At 40.8% G+C, this 15,333-nt stretch overlaps 1 protein-coding gene across 5 annotated transcripts in view; it reads left to right on the forward strand.

The window, feature by feature from the left end:
• LOC133617811 (uncharacterized) overlaps positions 1-12,125 on the forward strand; it is a 30,080-nt gene extending 17,955 nt beyond the window's left edge. For 2 of the 5 annotated variants that reach the window (XR_012050947.1, XR_012050948.1), the window contains one exon: positions 7,455-9,946. Coding sequence is in view for 2 of the 5 variants with exons in the window: in XM_061978052.2 (XP_061834036.1) it covers positions 1,597-1,789; positions 7,455-8,635 (1,374 nt within the window). In the remaining 3 variants the exon portion in view is untranslated. The other 3 variants (XR_009817069.1, XM_061978054.1, XM_061978052.2) reach the window with 3 other exon arrangements.
• Positions 12,126-15,333: the final 3,208 nt, after the last annotated feature.

Genomic DNA, 15,333 nt, shown 5'->3' on the forward strand with positions numbered 1-15,333 from the left:
TATTCTTGATTGCTAAAACAAAGTAGATGCGGGAAATATCGCTCAAAAGGAAGACCTGAAACTGCTCCAGGAAAATACCAAAAAAAGAGAAAAAGCCACCAAAATTGGAGCGCAAGACAAGAACTAAAACACTACACACAGGAAAACAGCAAAAAAACTCAAAATAAGTCACGGCGTGATGTGACAGGTGGTGACAGTACACCTACTTTGAGACAAGAGCTATATTGATGCATGGTTGGTTATGGTTTAAAGTCATATCCAACAATTGCGACAACGACTTTTTACTGTCAACTGAGTTTCGTTGTTTAATGATTCCTGCTGGTGGTGTGCCTCCGGATTTTGTCAACACAAAAAATGTGCCTTGGCTCAAAAAAGGTTGAAAATCACTGACTTAGACTTAGACAAACTTTATTGATCCACAAGGGAAATTGTTCCACACAGTAGCTCAGTTTCCAAAGATGGAAGCCTTCCCTAAGCTTCAATGCCTTTTCTTAGAGGCACTCGCATTTTGTTTATTTTTGGTTTAAACTGACACCTTGTTCCCTGCAAACCATTCCCGTCGTTACCGACATCTACAAAGCAATTAGCTACCTGCTGCCATCTACTGATATGGAAGAGTATTACACGGTTACTCTGCTGAGCTCCAGACAGCACAGACACTCAACAACGGCACATTTACTGATTATAATTACTGGTTTGCAAAAAAATATTTTTAACCCAATTAGGTGAAATGACATAAGCTCCGGGCTTCACGGTGGCAGAGGGGTTAGTGCATCTGCCTCACAATACGAAGGTCCTGAGTAGTCTTGGGTTCAATCCCGGGCTCGGGATCTTTCTGTGTGGAGTTTGCATGTCCTCCCCGTGACTGCGTGGGTTCCCTCCGGGTACTCCGGCTTCCTCCCACTTCCAAAGACATGCACCTGGGGATAAGTTGATTGGCAACACTAAATTGGCCCTAGTGTGTGGATGTGAGTGTGAATGTTGTCTGTCTATCTGTGTTGGCCCTGCGATGAGGTGGCGACTTGTCCAGGGTGTACCCCGCCTTCCGCCCGATTGTAGCTGAGATAGGCTCCAGCGCCCCCCGCGACCCCAAAGGGAATAAGCGGTAGAAAATGGATGGATGGATGGACATAAGCTCCTACGGTACACTAGACAATATCTCACGGTACACTAGTGTGCCGCGGCACAGTGGTTGAGAAACACTGAATTAAGTAACGTCGCACTTTTATTTCCCTACTGCGTTGTTGCAGCAGACACACTTGCCAATACTACAAAGCCACAGTCAGGGGCCTCCGGTAGATGGCAGAATTGAGACACTGTAGCCTGTGATCACTGCTAATTGGCAACCGAAGAAGAAAATGCGGAAGTTAGCGACATTACGAAACCAAAGCCAACGCGACTGTAATTGTATTGCTGCGTGTTTGCTTATTTCAGCACGTGTGTGCGACGTGTGTTAAAGAAACAAAACAAAAGCCTATTTGCGCTTGGATAAAAGAACCAAACTGACGGCGAAAGTTATTAAAATTGTCTTTTCAGTCCGCTTGTTTGCTAGCTGCGGCGGTTGCTAAGCAGGGAGCTAATGTGTTTGTGTGAAAAATGCGTCAAGTCAAGATACTGCGAGCCTTGATGGAGCAGCGACTAAATGCTGTCGTGGAAGAAATATTTGGACTGTTTGAAAGAACCATAGCCGAGTACGAGGAGGAACTGTCTCGGACAAAAGAGGAGAAAGAACGGCAAGAAGAACTACAGGACGCGGTTCTCAAACCTCCAGTTCAATTACACAGAGCAGGTTTGTTTACCTTCTTTGTACCTTATCATTGAACACAGAGGGCCTCAAACTTCTTTTGCCAAGTAGCATCCCAGAAAAGACGCAACTCTCAAGTACCATCATAATGACGAACGTTGAAATACAGTAGCAGAGGAGTCCTAAGTATTCATGAAAACCAAGGCAGATGTATATTTGATATTTTTGGCCACTGTCACATTACACATTTTTGAACAGTATCAATTTGTTTAAATATAGGAAAATATTTTTTTTAATGTAGACTAGGGCTGGGCGTACGGCCTTTTATTAATATCTTGATATTTTTGGGCCATGTCACGATACACGATATATATCGCAATATTTTTACTTGATGCATATAATCACACCAGTGTGATGATTCTATGTGTCTACATTAAAACATTCTTGTTCATACTGAATTAATATATGCTCATTTTAAACTTTCATGCAGAGAGGGAAACCACAACTAAATCAATTTAGCAAAACTGTATTTATTAAGCAGTGGCACAAACATTTCATGTCATTTCCAAAACAGAAAGTGCAAGATTGTCAGAGACATTTTAAAACAAGCTATGAGTGCACTTTTGTGCATGATGTCACTAAGATGACATATCAAAACAACACTAAATTAAAGTGCACTTTTTGTACAGAACGCCGCTACAATATTTTAAAACAAATAAAGTGCACTTTTGTGCATGATGTCACACAAGATATTTCAATAAGTGTCAAAATAAAAATGAAATCAAATAGAAGTGCTGCTACTTTTTGTAGCAACGCTTTTGCCGCATAATTGTTCAATATATTCCCGCTTGACGCCAAACCATCGCCAGACGATGGACCCTGTGCTGTTTTTCTTGGGAATTAATTCTTCCTTCATTTGTTACCAGATTGGCACCTCTCTCTCGTATTATCTTATTATTCACTATTTACATAAATAATCTTGGACAGAATATTCCGAACTCAACTTTCCATTTCTATGCTTATGATACTGTCATATACTGCACAGCACCCACGCCTGCTGAGGCTTTTAAATATCTACAACATGCATTTGACAGAGTACAAGAACAACTTTGCTATCCTCAACTGGTTTTAAATGCAGAGAATACAAAGTGTATGTTCTTTACCACATCAAAAACTGTAAGATCAGCACTGTGTGACAACATTTTAACAAGAAATGGGCAACAAATTTTGTTAGTATCTGCTTTTAAATATTTAGGATTTTTAATTGATGACCACTTGAGTTTTAAGGAGCACATTCAGTATGTTGTAAAAAACCTGAAACTTTTACTGGGATTTTATTATAGAAACAAGTCTTGCTTTTCTTTTACTGTGAAACAGAAATTGGTGGAAACAACCTTTTTACCTGTTATTGATTATGGAGATGTGTTGTACATGAATGCTACTGCTGGTTGTCTCCACAAGCTGGATGGTGTGTACCACGGGGCACTAACTGCGCTCCCCTTACTCACCATTGTGTGTTATACTCATTGGTTAACTGGACATCTTTATGTGCTCGACGCCTCAATCATTGGCATGTTTTCATCTACAAAACCATTCTTTGTATCACTCCATCCTATCTGTCTTGTCTTTTAACAAAGAAACAAGGAAGTCACAAACTTCGTTCAATGAATGTTCTGCAATTTGTCGTCCGCAAAGTAAGAACTGAACTGGGCAAGAAAGCATTTAGGTTTTCAGCACCGAAGGCTTGGAATAACCTACAATCGAATATTCAGCTTCAAACCCTTGTTACATTAAATGAGTTTAAAGCTTCTGTGAAAGAACTGCAGTCTACCTTGTCTGTATGTACATGTGCTATGTGAGCAAGTTTTAATGTTTTATGTGTTGTTTACTGTTTTTAATGTAACCTTGCTGCTGCCCTCTTGGCCAGGTCTCCCTTGGAAAAGAGATATTTGATCTCAATGGGGTTTTACCTGGTTAATTAAAGGCTAAATAAAATAAAATACAAGTATTACCACTCGCAACGCACCGTTAGCATCACAGCTAATGTTACCCATGTAGCTACCTCTCTGCTCGGGGAGGGCGTGTGACGTTGCACGCGTGACGTATGTAAGAAGGTGCGCTTGTTTATGTCTCTGTGAGAAGGAGAGACAAGAACGAGTGGCGAAACGCATGCAGTGTAATGCCCGCAGCTAAAAGCAACTGCGTGAGAACGTATACCCGAATATCACGATGTAGTAATTTTCTATATCGCACAGAGACAAACCTGCGATATATCGAGTATATCGATATATCGCCCAGCCCTAATGTCATACTTGCCAACCCTCCCGAATTTTCCGGGAGACTCACGAAATTCAGCGCCTTTCCCGAAAACCTCCCGGGACAAATATTCTCCCGAAAAACTCTCGATTTTCAGCCGGAGATGGAGGGCATGCCCCCTCCAGCTCCATGCAGACCTGAGTGAGGACAGCCTGTTTTCACATCCGCTTTCCCACGATATAAACAGCGTGCCTGCCCAATCGCGTTATAACTGTTGAATGATCGAGGGCGAGTGCTTGGTTTCTTATGTGGGTTTGTTGTTAGGCAGTTTCATTAACGTCCTCCCAGCGCGGCAACAACACACAACAGCAGCAGTCACGTTTTCGTTTACCGTAAAGCAGTTCGTCTGCCGTAAACAGCAATGTTGTGACACTCTTAAACAGGACAATACTGCCATCTACTGTACATGCATATGTGACAATAACATCTAGGGCTTTTAGAGAGTGCAGTGCACAACTGCGCACACAAGGAGACGAAGCAGAAGAACGAGGAAGATACAGCCGTGGCGATGACGAGTAAGATGAAGAAATACGCTTGTAAGTTCCAAGCCGCAGCTGCGATTGGACCTGGATAGCCTCCGGGAAGAAGTAGTGGTGTACCAAGTGCTTGGCAGTGAAGATCTTCCTCAGGAAGCAAAGATTGACCGGTTTTGGGCCGTGCTAGGGAGAGATGGAAGATTCCAGACTCTAGTGCATTTGATGAAAGCACTTTTGTGTGTGCCACACAGCAATGCATCATCAGAGAGGGTGTTCAGCATTGTTAGAAAAATAGTGACAGAGAATAGAACAAGGCTGGACAATTCAACCCTTAACTCAACAATGAGTAGATGAGTGTTATGTGTGTGTATATGTGTAAATAAATGAACACTGAAATTCAAGTATTTCTTTTATTTATATATATATATATATATATATATATATATATATATAATAAAATAAATATATATATACAGGTAAAAGCCAGTAAATTAGAATATTTTGAAAAACTTGATTTATTTCAGTAATTGCATTCAAAAGGTGTAACTTGTACATTATATTTATTCATTGCACACAGACTGATGCATTCAAATGTTTATTTCATTTAATTTTGATGATTTGAAGTGGCAACAAATGAAAATCCAAAATTCCGTGTCACAAAATTAGAATATTACTTAAGGCTAATACAAAAAAGGGATTTTTAGAAATGTTGGCCAACTGAAAAGTATGAAAATGAAAAATATGAGCATGTACAATACTCAATACTTGGTTGGAGCTCCTTTTGCCTCAATTACTGCGTTATTGCGGCGTGGCATGGAGTCGATGAGTTTCTGGCACTGCTCAGGTGTTATGAGAGCCCAGGTTGCTCTGATAGTGGCCTTCAACTCTTCTGCATTTTTGGGTCTGGCATTCTGCATCTTCCTTTTCACAATACCCCACAGATTTTCTATGGGGCTAAGGTCAGGGGAGTTGGCGGGCCAATTTAGAACAGAAATACCATGGTCCGTAAACCAGGCACGGGTAGATTTTGCGCTGTGTGCAGGCGCCAAGTCCTGTTGGAACTTGAAATCTCCATCTCCATAGAGCAGGTCAGCAGCAGGAAGCATGAAGTGCTCTAAAACTTGCTGGTAGACGGCTGCGTTGACCCTGGATCTCAGGAAACAGAGTGGACCGACACCAGCAGATGACATGGCACCCCAAACCATCACCCAACCATGCAAATTTTGCATTTCCTTTGGAAATCGAGGTCCCAGAGTCTGGAGGAAGACAGGAGAGGCACAGGATCCACGTTGCCTGAAGTCTAGTGTAAAGTTTCCACCATCAGTGATGGTTTGGGGTGCCATGTCATCTGCTGGTGTCGGTCCACTCTGTTTCCTGAGATCCAGGGTCAACGCAGCCGTCTACCAGCAAGTTTTAGAGCACTTCATGCTTCCTGCTGCTGACCTGCTCTATGGAGATGGAGATTTCAAGTTCCAACAGGACTTGGCGCCTGCACACAGCGCAAAATCTACCCGTGCCTGGTTTACGGACCATGGTATTTCTGTTCTAAATTGGCCCGCCAACTCCCCTGACCTTAGCCCCATAGAAAATCTGTGGGGTATTGTGAAAAGGAAGATGCAGAATGCCAGACCCAAAAACGCAGAAGAGTTGAAGGCCACTATCAGAGCAACCTGGGCTCTCATAACACCTGAGCAGTGCCAGAAACTCATCGACTCCATGCCACGCCGCATTAACGCAGTAATTGAGGCAAAAGGAGCTCCAACCAAGTATTGAGTATTGTACATGCTCATATTTTTCATTTTCATACTTTTCAGTTGGCCAACATTTCTAAAAATCCCTTTTTTGTATTAGCCTTAAGTAAAATTCTAATTTTGTGACACACGGAATTTTGGATTTTCATTTGTTGCCACTTCAAATCATCAAAATTAAATGAAATAAACATTTGAATGCATCAGTCTGTGTGCAATGAATAAATATAATGTACAAGTTACACCTTTTGAATGCAATTACTGAAATAAATCAAGTTTTTCAAAATATTCTAATTTACTGGCTTTTACCTGTGTATATATATATAGCTAGAATTCACTGAAAGTCAAGTATTATATATATATATATATATATATATATATATATATATATATATATATAATATATATATATATATATATGAAATACTTGGTGAATTCTTGCTGTAAATATACTCCTCCCTTTCTTAACCCACCTCCCGAAATCGGAGGTCTCAAGGTTGGCAAGTATGCCTAATGTAGACACATAGAATCATCATACTTGTGTGATTATATGCATCAAGTGTTCATTCAAGACTAAGGCAAAATATCGAGCTATATATCGTGTCATGGCCTAAAAATATCGAGATATTAAAAAAAGGCCATATCGCCCAGCCCTAGATGCAGATATAAATAAATAGATTACTGTACAGATAAGTATATTGCACTTTTGCATATGCATCCACGTTTATGGATGTATGTTATATTGTCTTTATATTCCAGCGAGTTAATCCATTTTTGGGGGAATTGAGGGGATTATTATGATGCGTTCAAGAGTCTTACGGCCTGAGGGAAGAAGCTTGCTGGATAATTTCGAATACACTTCTGCCTTTGAGACTTTGTGTATGTAAGTAGTATGCAACTATAATTGTTTGATATTGACAAATGTGTTTTGGACTGCAATATTGTTCAATTAAGGACACTTAATACGTATGTCTAGCCTGGGGGTCGGCAACCTGAGGCTCTGTAACGCTGTCCATGTAATTCCCTGGAGCTTTTTCAAAAATGTTTGAAAGTGGAAAAAGATGGGGTTAGAAAATATATGTATATATAACAAATAATACAAAGCATTAATAAAAAATTAAAAAATAATACAAAGCCTATATTGACTTACATTGAATTGTTATCCTGCAGGCATTCATCAGGTGTTAGTGGAGAGTGAAGACGAGATTGCTTCCGAGCAGCAGGAGTGGATCTCCAGTGTTTGGCAGGATGAGCCACAGCTCCCCTTCATTAAAAAGGAAGAGGAGGAACCGTGGGATCAGCTTCAAGGGCTGGAGGAGGCTGACATCACCAAGTTGACTAGTGTCTCTTTGGAGACTAAAGATGAAGACAGAGCTCAGAGCTCACAGCTTCATCACAGTCAAAGTGAGGAGAACAGATGGTCGGAGCCTCTAACTCAACACATGACAGCAGAAGATGGAGACAACCCGACGTCACTCTGCTCTGAGACCGATCTCAGTGACGAGGACAAACCTGTAGAGAGTAACAGGGGCTCTAAAGGTGATACGGTACGTCACACTGACAAGAAACACTTTGAATGCTCGGAATGTGCGAAAACATTTGACCAAAAGGGAAATTTGACAATGCACATGAGAATACACACCGGAGAGAAACCCTTTGCTTGCTCAGTTTGCGCTAAAAGATTCTCCTTGAAGGCTAATTTGAAAAGACACCTGCTCGTACACACGGGGGAGAGACCCTTTTCTTGTTCATTATGCGCTAAAAGATTCCGAGATAAGTACGACATGACCATACACATGAGGAAACACGCCGGAGGACAACGTTGGACGTCCGGCTGCTCAAGTCTTCACATGACAACAGAGGATGACGGAGAGCACTGTGGAGGATCACAAGCGGACAGCAACTTTGCTCCGCTGTCGGGTTTGTACGACACGATGTCACAATCTTCCGATACCGATCACAGCGACGACGGCCGAGACCCTTTGGACTCTAAAGCTGACACGAGACATCACGTTGACAACAAAAACTACGACTGCTCCGAATGTGGGAAAACGTTTTCTCAGAGGGGAAGTTTGACAGTGCACATGAGAATACACACCGGTGAGAAACCTTTTACCTGCTCGGTTTGTTTGAAACGTTTCTCAAGAAAGGAGAATATGATAATACACACGAGATTGCACATGGAAGAGGAAAAATATCCCTGCTCGCTTTGTCCTAAAAGATTCACCTGCAGGCGGTCTGTGGAGACGCACATGAGAATACACACCGGGGAGAAACCGTTCAGTTGCAAAGTGTGCGATAAAAGGTTCATGTATAAGTTTCAGGTCACCAGACACAAGTGTGTAACATAAGACATTTTGACTTTTTACAGCATACAAACAAACAAACTGTAATTTTGATCACAATGAGTATTTTAGTGGTGTTTCTCACTAAGTGTTGTGTAGTTTTTCGAGCTAATATAGTAATGATTTGTTAATGCTCTCATTAGTATTACTGCATTTCATTTGGGGTTTTATTCAAATTAAATAATTCAGGTTTAATGTTCTGTGTGGAAATACTGTTATTGTCACAACTGAACTGTGAGATTGTAAGATTAACTGTAAGAACTGTAAGATTACTATTAAAGTTAAAGTACACACACACACTAGGTGTGGTGAAATTACTCTCTGCATTTGATCCATCCCCTTGTTCCACCCCCTGGGAGGTGAGGGGAGCAGTGAGCATCAGTGGTGGGCGCGCTCGCGAATCATTTTGGTAATTTAACCCCCAATTCCAACCCTTGATGCTGAGAGCCAAGCAGGGTCCCATTTTTATAGTCTTTGGTATGACTTGACCTACCGATCTCAGGGCGGACGCTCCAACCACAAGGCCACTGAGCAGGTGTATTCTTTGTGTTTAATCACGTGACTTTTTCTGACCTGCTTTCTACTTCCGGTGAACAATGTGGTGGGCCACCAAACCAAAATGGCTACCTTACAGCAAACCCACTTAAAATGCCGTAAGAGACACTCCACATTGATATAGTTCTGTGAAAATTATTGTCTTATGTGCAAATTTAAAAATGTAACAGTGGAAATCACAAAAGAGGTGCCGTATTTTTCGGAGTATAAGTCGCACTGGAGTATAAGTCGCATCTGCCGAAAATGCATAATAAAGAAGGAAAAAAACATAATAAATCGCACTGGAGCCCGGCCAAACTATGAAAAAAACTGCGACTTATAGTCCGAAAAATACGGTAGTTGATACATAGAAGCGTGTTTATTTATGCTTTTTTGTTTTTATTCAATCCTAGATGGGCTTTGATTTACCGGTAGTTTAATTGCTGTGTGGACACACTGAGATTACGTCTAAATTCATTCTGTTCTTCATGGTGTTTTTGAAACTGCACCATTTATTCCTCAAGATTTTTTTACTCACTTGACGTGTTTTGTCAAGAGGATTATTTGTGATATGTACATTTTTCAGAATGTGCTTGTTCTATTTTGGGCCAAAGTACAACAAAGAAAACACTATTGAAGTTGTCGTAGTTGTATTGTTAAGTTATTACGCCGTGATTTTCCCCGTCCGGCCCACGTAGGAATAGATTTTCCTCCATGCGGCCCCCTGAGCTTAAATGAGTTTGACACCCCTGGCCTAAAACAACGCAAGCGTAAAGCTTTTTTTTTTTTTCAGAGAAAGGCAAAAAAGCGTCCCAGACCGCCACTTCGAGCCTCGCATGTTTATTGAGCCCGGCGTGACGTCAGGTGTATACAACCTACAATCGCAGGATGGTGGTGACGTCCTCCATGTTAGCTACACCAAAATGGGGACAAGGAACAATGCCGAAGTTAGTAACAAACTTTTGTAATGACTTTATGACATGTGTACTGTATGAGACACCGCATCAAAGCTTGTTGTCACTGAGTAAACTTGTCAAAGTACATGGAAAACGTTGTTCAGTGAGCTTTTTAAGTCTGCTTGTTTGTGACCTGCTCAGTTTAACGCTGCATTGCTTGTGATGGAGCAGCAACTTAATGCTGCTGTTGAAGAAATACTTGAACCGTTTGCAAGAACCACAGACGACGCACTTTCTCGGACAAAAAGAGGAGAAAGAGCGACAGCAAGACTTACAGGGTGATGTTTCAAAGCTCAGGTTGTGTTACACAGAGCAGGTGTGTTTGCAGCCTAATAGTGTGTTCACTGCTCTGTAGCGTTCAAGTTGTCATCTGTTGTGGTTGTGTCTCTTGTTGTCCCACAGACTTCCACAGGGTGTCAGTGAAGAGTGGGGAAGTGGTCTGAGCAGCAGGGGAGGACCCTGTGCACTGATGGAGGTACACTATATTGCCAAAAGTATTTGGCCACCCATCCAAATGATCAGAATCAGGTGTCCTAATCACTTGGCCCGGCCACAGGTGTATGAAATCAAGCACTTAGGCATGGAGACTGTTTCTACAAACATTTGTGAAAGAATGGGCCGCTCAGTGATTTCCAGCGTGGAACTGTCATAGGATGCCACCTGTGCAACAAATCCAGTCGTGAAATTTCCTCGCTCCTAAATACTCCCAAAGTCAACTGTCGGCTTTATTATAAGAAAATGAAAGAGTTTGGGAACAACAGCAACTCAGCCACCAAGTGGTAGGCCACGTAAACTGACAGGGAGGGGTCAGCGGATGCTGAAGCGCATAGTACAAAGAGGTCGCCGACTTTCTGCGCAGTCAGTTGCTACAGAGCTCCAAACTTCATGTGACCTTCCAATTAGCCCACGTACAGTACGCAGAGAGCTTCATGGAATGGGTTTCCATGGCCGAGCGGCCGCATCTAAGCCATACATCACCAAATCCAATGCAAAGCGTCGGATGCAGTGGTGTAAAGCACGTCGCCATTGGACTCTAGAGCAGTGGAGACGCCTTCTCTGGAGTGATGAATCACGCGTATCCATCTGGCAATCTGATGGACGAGTCTGGGTTTGGAGGTTGCCAGGAGAACGGTACACTTCGGACTACATTGTGCCGAGTGTGAAATTTGGTGGAGAAGGAATTGTGGTGTGGGGTTGTTTTTCAGAAGTTAGGCTTGGTCCCTTAGTGAAAAGGAACTTTGAATGCTCCAGGATACCAAAACATTTTGGACAATTCCATGCTCCCAACATTGTGGGAACAGTTTGGAGCGGGCCCCTTCCTCTTCAACATAACTGTGCACCAGTGCACATAGCAAGGTCCATAAAGACATGGATGACAGACTCTGGTGTGGATGAACTTGACTGGCCTGCACAGAGTCCTGAACTGAACCCGATAGAAACCTTTGGGATGAATTAGAACAGAGACTGAGAGCCAGGCCTTATCGACCAACATCAGTGTGTGACCTCACCAATGCGCTTTTGGAAGAATGGTGGAAAATTCCTATAAAACACACTCCGCAACCTTGTGGACAGCCTTCCCAGAAGAGTTGAAGCTGTAATAGCTGCAAAAGGTGGACCGAGATATTGAACCCTATGGGTTAGGAATGGGATGGCACTTCAAGTTCATATGTGAGTCAAGGCAGGTGGCCAAATACTTTTGGCAAATGTGATATAATTGTTCAGTTTGATGGTTAGCGGTCTGAAATTTTGCAACAGTTTTTAAATAAAATTGCATTATTGCAACATGAATAGGCTATAAACAAACTATACACACTCTCTTTGACTCCCATTAGAACAGCTATTTTTAACAGACTAATCCTGGTGTATTACTGTGCGTTTTCCATGCAAACCGAGCGAATCGCATGTTTGCCAACTGAAAAACATTTTGTTTTAATGTAATTGCGCTTCTTTACCATCAGATGTCGCCAGAAAACCATGCGCATAAGTGTCAGCGCTTTGATTAGAGTACAAATGATAATTGCCTTTAAACCACTAAAATGAAATTTAAAAAAAAATATATATATATATATATATATATAGTGTGTGTGTGTGTGTGTGTGTGTATATATATATATATATATATAGAGAGAGAGAGATGAAATAGTCTTGTGATTTTTTTCCCCACACATACATATATATATATATATATATATATATATATATATATATATATATATATATATATATATATGTGTGTGTGTGTGTGTGTGTGTGTGTGCATATATCTATGTGTATGTATATATATATATATGTGTGTATGTATGTATATGTGTATGTATATATATATATGTGTATGTATGTATTTTTATATAAGTATATGTATATACAGTATATGTATATATATATATATGTATGTGTATATATTAATAGATATGTATGTATATGTATTAATATGTCTATATATTAATATATATTCATATATGTGTGTATATCTATATTAATACATATATGAATATATGTATATCTATAGTGTCACTGTTTATATAAAATACTTGCGTGCACTCAAAATAAACTCCAATGAGTCCTGCTTTCTCTTTTATTCTAAAAGTAGAAGTGTAAAAAATATATATTTTTGTCTGCTGTATCAAAATTAATGTCATGAATTATATCATATTCGAGACTGTCTATACCCAACCTCAAATATTCCACTTTGCCTCCTATTTTTCGAAAGAACGCATATTCTGCATTTTCCCATTATTAAAAAACAGTTGGTATTTCCGACAAAATGGTCATAAAACATAAAAAAACATAACAAATTAATAAAAACGTTAAATTATTAGATAGATCTGAAGTTGTTCGAATATTTCAAGCGTGGAAAGTATAGAAATTAAAAGTATTGGTGACTGGTGACACTTTTGTGAGCTCTTTTGGATCCTAAAAAAAAGTGTATATAGTCAATCTTAATCTTGCACAAGGGTTAAGCAGGAAAGGGAGAGGTGCAGGTTATGGACACCACACACACACACACACACACACACACACACACACACACACACACACACACACACACACACACACACACACACACACACACACACACACACACACACACACAAACCCTTTGCACTGCAGGAACTTTCCCCCGTTTCAACCTGCAGGAAACGACTTTCCTGGTCAAGACTGATTTCTGGCTGAAACGGACAGATATTGAGGTAAGTAATAAAACAACAGTGTGGCTAGCTATAATGCATATTAGTTTAATCTGTTTTTGTGTGTTTTTCATTTCAGGCTGAATGAGGAGCTGGACAGACCCTTGAGTCCCATCATGTTTCCATGGGGGCTCATGCGCTGCTTTACAATGAACCGCAGCTCCCCAGTGCGGGCAGCACTCGTGCATCCCCCAGACATTGACTGTACCGAGTCACAGTGAACCTGCTCCTCACTTGTGCTGCCACATTTTCAGCTGATACAATGTCTACATGAGCTGTACGAGGTCTACTCTAAAGCAGTGTTTCTTAACCATAGGGCCATTCTTGCACCGCGAGCCCTCCCTAAAGGGGCCACCACAAAATATCTGTTTCTCAGATGTGGTACATATGGGTCGCAGCAGTACTTTGTTGTAGTACACTTTTGGCAGTGGAATAAGTTGTCTAGCGCTAAAGAAGTTTCTTAACCCTTGTGTAATGTTCATATTGTTGTTACTCAGCCAGCGTTTGTGGGTCTGATGGACCCGTTGCATTTTGTGGCTTTTAATGCCTCACAATCAAACACTTTTATGTTAAAATACTGAACAGATGTTTACCTTATCCCAATAAACATCTGTTCAGTATTTTAACATAAAAGTGTTTGATTGTTTGCAACGGGTCCATCAGACCCACAAACGCTGGCTGAGTAACAACAACATAAACGTTGCACGGAAAATTTCTCTGCCAGTTTCTGCATCCCACAGGGATTCTTCTTTTGTGTTTCTGCACCTGCGGTTCCCACACAAGGTTGCAACATTGTTTGTCAACACTGTCTGCTCTCATTTTCTCGCACATTTGACCCTCTGATGTTCTGTGTACCTACACTCTGTCCTCCTCCTGTCTAGACCTGCTCTGGGTGGGTGGGTGCGTGTGTTACACAGAACATCGATTTCCACACTTCTATTAGCCTTCTATTAGGACCCGGACATCTTATATGTAATAGAAATATGTAGGTCATTAAATATGTATTCTTATATATGTTCTTCACAGAAAATGAGCCAAAGTCAGTGAGTCTCAGCTTTAAAAATTAATTAATTGTATAATTTTTCTTTTAATAAAAAATTAAAACGGGTCCCACAGACCCGAACACACAAGGGTTAAGCACAAAAAATATGACTAAAGTGATGAAGCTGTATTTTTACTTACACTTGTATTCTATTGACAGTTTATTTAAGAAACATTCGTTATTATTATTTACTATTAATTTAGGTAGAATGTATTTATTTTAGCACTGTATGATTGTAGGTACATTTATTTTTCATCAGTTTTCATGAGTCCCTTCTTTCGCAGTATATTTGACTATTATATTTTAGTATATTTGTTTTAATCAGCTGACCAAAGCCTTGATTACAGTCCTTGTGATTAACACATGCTTTCATATAATTTGACAAGGTTGTTAACCATAGGTGAGATTACATTTTTGAATATGAATACGATCAAAAGTAAGATTACTAATTCAGTGTTGATATTTGACTAGGCACCGGGCTCCTCTGTTGTGGAATTGTATGGCCCCCCCAGGTCAAAAAGGTTAGGAACCCCTGCTTTAAAGTATTACTACATTTTTTATCTTGATAGTATGGTCCCTTGACAAGATATTTCTCCAAACATTTGGTAAAAATGCGGCTCAAGAGTGACGGGTAGAGGGACTACGTGCCTTGTAAAGTACACTATATTGCCAAAAGTATTTGGCCACCTGCCTTGACTCACATATGAACTTGAAGTGCCATCCCATTCCTCACCCATAGGGTTCAATATGATGTCGGTCCACCTTTTGCAGCTATTACAGCTTCAACTCTTCTGGGAAGGCTGTCCACAAGGTTGCGGAGTTTTTTTATAGGAATTTTCGACCATTCTTCCAAAAGCGCATTGGTGAGGTCACACACGGATGTTGGTCGAGAAGGCCTGGCTCTCAGTCTCTGTTCTAATTCATCCCAAAGGTGTTCTATCGGGTTCAGGTCAGGACTCTGTGAAGGCCAGTCAAGTTCATCCA

The sequence above is a fragment of the Nerophis lumbriciformis genome, linkage group LG18, assembly GCF_033978685.3.
Source record: "Nerophis lumbriciformis linkage group LG18, RoL_Nlum_v2.1, whole genome shotgun sequence".
NCBI lineage: Eukaryota > Metazoa > Chordata > Actinopteri > Syngnathiformes > Syngnathidae > Nerophis > Nerophis lumbriciformis.